This window comes from Geotrypetes seraphini, chromosome 6 (assembly GCF_902459505.1).
Source record: "Geotrypetes seraphini chromosome 6, aGeoSer1.1, whole genome shotgun sequence".
In the NCBI taxonomy this organism is placed as follows: Eukaryota; Metazoa; Chordata; class Amphibia; order Gymnophiona; family Dermophiidae; genus Geotrypetes; species Geotrypetes seraphini.
The window spans coordinates 130,265,610-130,271,609 of NC_047089.1; the positions used below are offsets into that span (position 1 = coordinate 130,265,610).

The 6,000-nt window shown below is 41.2% G+C and overlaps 1 protein-coding gene across 4 annotated transcripts in view; it reads left to right on the top strand.

The window, feature by feature from the left end:
• DOCK9 (dedicator of cytokinesis 9) overlaps positions 1-5,682 on the top strand; it is a 1,074,749-nt gene extending 1,069,067 nt beyond the window's left edge. For all 4 annotated transcript variants that reach the window (XM_033947591.1, XM_033947593.1, XM_033947592.1 and 1 more), the window contains exon 53: positions 4,460-5,682. In XM_033947591.1, coding sequence (XP_033803482.1) covers positions 4,460-4,582 — 123 coding nt within the window. In that variant the 3' untranslated portion in view covers positions 4,583-5,682. The remainder of the gene's footprint in view (positions 1-4,459) is intronic.
• The last annotated feature ends 318 nt before the right edge of the window (positions 5,683-6,000 follow it).

Here is a 6,000-nt window from a genome sequence, read left to right on the forward strand (position 1 = left end):
TGATGTCGGGCCCTGCCCTGTTTGACCTGTTTCCAAAGTTGGAGGTTATCGGGAGATCGAATGGTGGTGTTCGGAGAAGGGTCTGCTGTCAACGCTTTGCTTCGCTGTTATTTGGAATGAGCTAAGCTTTACTTTTTACTTGCTGGAATTACATTTTATGAAAGCAAACAGTGGGCTCTCTACAACCCTTGCAAATAGTGGAGGTTAAAACCCGATGGTCAAGACTACTAGTCCTGGTTACAAGAAAGAAAATTAGCAAGGTAAGAATCTAATCTTTCCTTACCCACAGCTCTGAATAAATTGACTGTCTAACATCAATTCAAAAATGGGCTAAAAACAACAAACGTTGTCTGAATCCAAGTAAAACCAAGCTTCTATGGGTCCCTAATACAATTGGGCACATACCTGACATCAAAGGAAGGGCAGTCCAAGTCTTCTCAGACAAAGTGACTACAGTAGCCTATGTAAACAGGCAAGGAGGCACTAGGAGTGCATCACTGAGCTTGGAAGCTCGCCTGCTTGGGAAATACAAACTTCCCCTCAAGTCACAACTCAGAAACCTTGGAATATAGGTAGATTCAAAAATAAACAAAGAAGCAGAAATGACCAAAGTGTTCTTAAGATGATGACAACATCAGACATATTTTTAAAAATTATAATATGTACATAATACTCAACAAGGTCCTGACACGGGCCGTGTTTCTGTATGTTCTTCCTGCATCAGGGGCCCACCAAAATCTGGAAAATATACATGTACAGCATAGGCTTGTGAATTAATATATATATAAAAAAGAATAGCATAACAACAATTCTGGGGAAAATAAAGGAAGCAGCAAAAAGTCCCTTCTAGTTAGAGAGTTGCGCGGGGACAGAAATCCCACCCATCCCCACCAAAATCCCACCCGTCCCCGCAAGAAATCCCTCCGTCCCCGCGAGGAATCTCCTTCGTCCCTGCTCGTCCATATAAACTTCAGAAATAGTTATTTCATTTAATTATGCTACTGAATTAAAGGCTCTGGTAGAGACCCATTTACAAATAAGCAAAGACACTTTATTAATTTGGAAATATTAATTGGGAAGAATAAATACTTTGCAAACAGGTTTCTACCAGAGCCTCTAATGTAAGTATAAAATATAAATACTCAGCTGATGAGAACCCCCAAGCTGTCAGCTGAGGACTTCCTTTGCCAAGCTTGGCAGGCAGCAGTAGCGTCCCTGAGTCACAGATGCTGGCACCTCAGTGGCTCATGGATGTTGCCAGCGACTGCTGTGCTTGGTGGAGGGGAGTTCTGGCCATCTCTAGAGGAGATCCTCTGCTGGCAGTGCTTGGTGATCCCCACCAGTCACAGCAAGGGTCAGCAAGTACTTCAACACTGTAGAAATAAAAACAGAAATGCATTTCCTTTTCTTTTGAACACAATACAAAGACACCTGCTATATATATTTCCCAAAGCTAACATATTTTAGTCAATAAATTCCGTTTTTTACCTTTGTTGTCTGGATACTTATTTTTCCATAAAGTTGGTCCCAGTTTCTTTTTTCCTCTTTCCCATCTTCTGTAAATTCTTCTGTTGCTGTCCATTGGTTCTTCCTACCATGATCCAGCATTTATCCCTTTCTCATCTTTCACCCTTGCCCACCAGTCTCAAGCCCAACATTTCTCCTTCTATCACCTCTCTCCAGCACCATGCCACATCTCTCCCTCCATTCCCTTCACCACTATGTCCAACATTCCTCCCTCTTGCATCCATTTCAATCTGTCCATTCCACCACAATATTTCTCCCTCTCGTCTGTACCTCACTCCCTCTCTATGACCAAAAATTTTTCTTTCTTCCGTTCCCCGTGTATACAACCATCTCTTTCCCTCCCTTCCTCTCTCCCAAGTTCATGCCTTGTGTCCAAAAACGCACTCTCTCTCCCACCTCAGCATCTCTTTCCCTCCCTTCCTCTCTCCCAAGTATATGCCTTGTGTCCAAAAATGTACTCCCTCCCCCCCTTTTGTGTTCCGCGTTTGCCTCCCAAGTTTGACCTCCTGTCCCTCATTTGCCTTCCACGTTCGTGTCGAGCCCTCATCTGCCAACAAATTACCAACTTTCTCATCCAAATGGAGCTCAAGCCGCGAGGCTCATTTTCTATTTCCTCCCTGCCCTGCCGCAGCACACATAGCCGACCGTAAGTTTTCCCCGATGTTAGTGCTGACGTCGGAGGGCCGGCTTTGCGTAAGCCCTCCCTCCGACATCAGCACTGACATCAGGGAAGACTTCCGGTCGGCTATGTGTGCTGCGGCAGGGCAGGTAGGAAAAGAAGATGAGCTTCGTGGCTCGAGTTGTATTGAACCCCGCGGGATCCCTGCGACCCTAGGGGGCATCCCCACGGGATCCCCATGACCCTAGGGGGCATCCCCATGGGATCCCCATGACCCAAAGGGGGAACCCGCGGGATTCCCGTCGTCCCCATTCCCGTGCAACTCTCTACTTCTAGTTTGATGTTTACTATAATATATCCAACAAGTACATGCACATTTTCCAGACTCTAGTGGACCCCTGGTGCAGGCAGACATGCTGAAACATGACCCTTGTGGGGTATTATGAATATGTTTTAATTTTAATAACTATATCTTTGATGTCCACATCGTCATGACACTTTGGTCATCTCTGCCTCTTGGTTTTTTATTTGTTTGGGGTTTTTTTTTGCAGAACTTTCTTCTTTTTGGGTTTTGTATACAGCTAGATTCCACATTTACTCTGATACCCCAAATCCAAGCAACCTACAAGAGCTGCTTCTGTTATTTGTGACAACTATGCTGCCTTTCTCCTTACATTGAGAAGGCAAATCTTGTCTCAGTTGTGCATGCCATGATAACATCAAGACTGGATTACTGTAATGCATTCTACACTGGTCTGCCTACAAAGGGTCTGCATCAGCTCTGATTGATTCAGAATTCTACAGCAAGACTAATAGAAGTTTGTAATCAACATGACCATAATCACACCATTTTTGCAAAAGCTTCACTGACTACCAGTACAATACAGAGCTAAATTTAAAACTCTGTCTGATTTTCAAATCCCTCCCTGGAAATAGGCCAGATTAGTACTTGGAGAACAGAATCTCCCTCTGCACACTTCCAAGGTCAATAAGGGCCAGATTCTGTAACCGGCGCCAAGTCGATGGCCGTCAATCGCCTGTCAGTTATTCTAGAGTGCCAGTTACAGAATCGCGGCTTTGGGGAGTCCCTGCCGCTCAGCTGACGGGGATGGGGAAATTCCCCTGCCACGATCGGCTGAGTGGCCGCAGCAGAGAACACCCGAACCCCACTGCAATTCGGCTGGCAGAAGAGATGCCCAATCTCTCCTGCCGACATCCCCACTCCCAGGAATCCAGCCAGACCCGCCTGTACCTTTTTCTGGAAAGCCAGCAGGAAGGATACCCACTCCCTCTGGCCGGCAGACCTACCTCTTCAGAATGCACCGGGGAGGGGCCTAAGGCCCTGATTATCCCAGGCGCCTAAGGCCCCTCCCATAGAAGGGGCTTTAGACAACTGGGCCAACCGGAGTCTTTGACCTCCTTCCCAGTGCATTCTAGCATGCACTGGGAGTGGTCTAGAATTCCAATTGTCCAGATCCCAAGATGCACTAGGAAGGGGAAGGCCCGGCATTCTAAAGAGATGGGCCTGCCAGCCAGAAGGAGTGGGCATCCCTCCGGGCAACCTTCCAAAGAAAGGTATTGGGGGAGGGTTCGGGTGAGTTTGGGGAGGAGGGATTGGGCATCCCTTCTGCCAGGGATGTTAAGAGGGGTGCCGTAGGAGGGATTTGGGTATCCCTCCTGCTGGGTATGTTGCAGGGCATCGGCAGGGTGCCTACCAACACCTAAATTTAGGCTATATATTAAGCGTTTTTATCACATTTTTCCAATATAATAAAATAACTTCTAATAAGCAGAAGTCAAAAGCAAGAGACATTTTTGGCATATTATCAATTTCAATTTGAACTATATCATTTAACTTATCTTCTGTTGTTGTCCTGGAAGATCAAAAATAATTGTGGTCCTTAACTGTAATTAATACATTATTCTGTATTCAACTGAAATGTGTTGAGAAAAATAAAATAATTGTTTACTTAACAAGTTATAACATCTTATTTCTTTTTCCCTTCATTGCTTCTTGCTCACAAAATCAGATGGGATGGTAATATTTGTTTTATTATATTTTGTTTTAAACTTTGTTTTGTACAGCTAATACAGTTCAAGAAATATGACTTTTCATGCTTTTATGAAGTACATTTGTAGCCATTTTCTGTGTATAATGCAATGAGAAATCCAGCATCTTTTATGAGTATTATTACGTGATTGTACAGTATGAAAATGATATGTTTTCATATTTTTTTATATTTTCTTTCACTGTTGCGTCTCTTACTCATGTTATGGTTTTCAACTAATATGTCTTCCTATTTCTATTTTAAGATATTCTTCGGTGAAGAGAAAATCAGTGTTATGCCTAATTCACTTCACATTTTCAACGCTATAAGTGGAACTCCAACAAGCACAACTGTTCATGGCATACCAAGCTCCTCTTCAGTGGCATGATTGTTGCCTGAGGGAAAGAGTCTTATATATTGCATATGGTTTTGCTTTATTGTTTGATCTCAGGAGAATTTTCAAACCTAATTACTGGGCTTGTGCAAGCTGCTCAAATTAAGGGCACTTTAAACTAGGAAACACAACAGAAAATGAAAGACAAAAAACACAATTGGGTGTTAGGTTTTGCAGAACTACCAAGAATATGCACACAAACTTTATTTTTTTGGGATGGGATAATTTCAGTGGCAATATTGTCTTAGCAAAGATGCACATTAGATATTTTTATGCTAATTATGAATGTCATCTTTGTAAAATGATATGGAAATTTAATGGCACATTAAAGGTTGGAAGATGGTATGGAATATATATAGAAGCACTTTGGACACTAACAAAGTTAAATTAACACTATATTTAGGTTTTCAAAATGTTAAGAATGTTACGTTCTGCTGAGGCACATCCATCTTAATACAAAGTATGAGGGCTTGTTGCTGTAGTGCCTAGATTGAATTGTTTGTATTGTGACCAGGCAGGCTCTTGTACTGTATCTGTGATGATAAAATCAAGTTCTCTGTTTTGTATTTCTCTGCTGGTATTGAATTGTATATGAGCTTACAGGTGTTCAAAGGCCTGTACTAAAGAACACAGTTGCACCAAATTTTTAAAAAGTAGCAAACTCAGATGTATGTATTTATTAGTAGAGGATGCATTCTGTATATAACTGCATTACATTTCTATACTTTTTTTTAATACCCATACCAGCTTTCAGGCTTTGGCTTAAAATTCTGATTGATACATTTTTGAGTTTGTATATAAATGAGTGCAATACAAAGATGTATACAGTCTTTGCTAGGTTAGGTTTGTACACTGTTTAAAACAATTCATTCTTAATTCTTTGCCAAAGGAGTTATGTTATTAATGACCATGATTAATGGTGGTGTAATTTAAAATTTTCACCATGTTATTGTTCTTTTAAAACATTAACTGAGGAATTTTATATCTGGGGGGAGGAAATAAAGGTTTTTAATTTTATTTAACTGGAAACACTGTCCTGCTGTAATTAAATATTCTGTATTACATCTATATTAAAAAAATAATTTTAGTCAATATATTTTGTCCGATTATTTATGCATTTTTCAAAGTGAGCCTATCAATATATTAGAATGCCTTAATGCACCTCAGTTTATTTTATTTTCTACACTAGAAACATGCAAAATATGATTCTTGTATATTTTTATTTGCTATGGGGCTCGTAATCAAAAAATAAATACGTCCAAAAACATACCTAAATCGGTACTTGGACGATCTAAAAGACAGTTCATCCAAGTGCTAATAATCGAAACAGGTTTTAGATGTATCTAAAAACAGCTTAAGCCTTTTCAGTGCTGCTGTACGCCCAGAGCTGAAAGGGGCATTTTAGGAGGAGC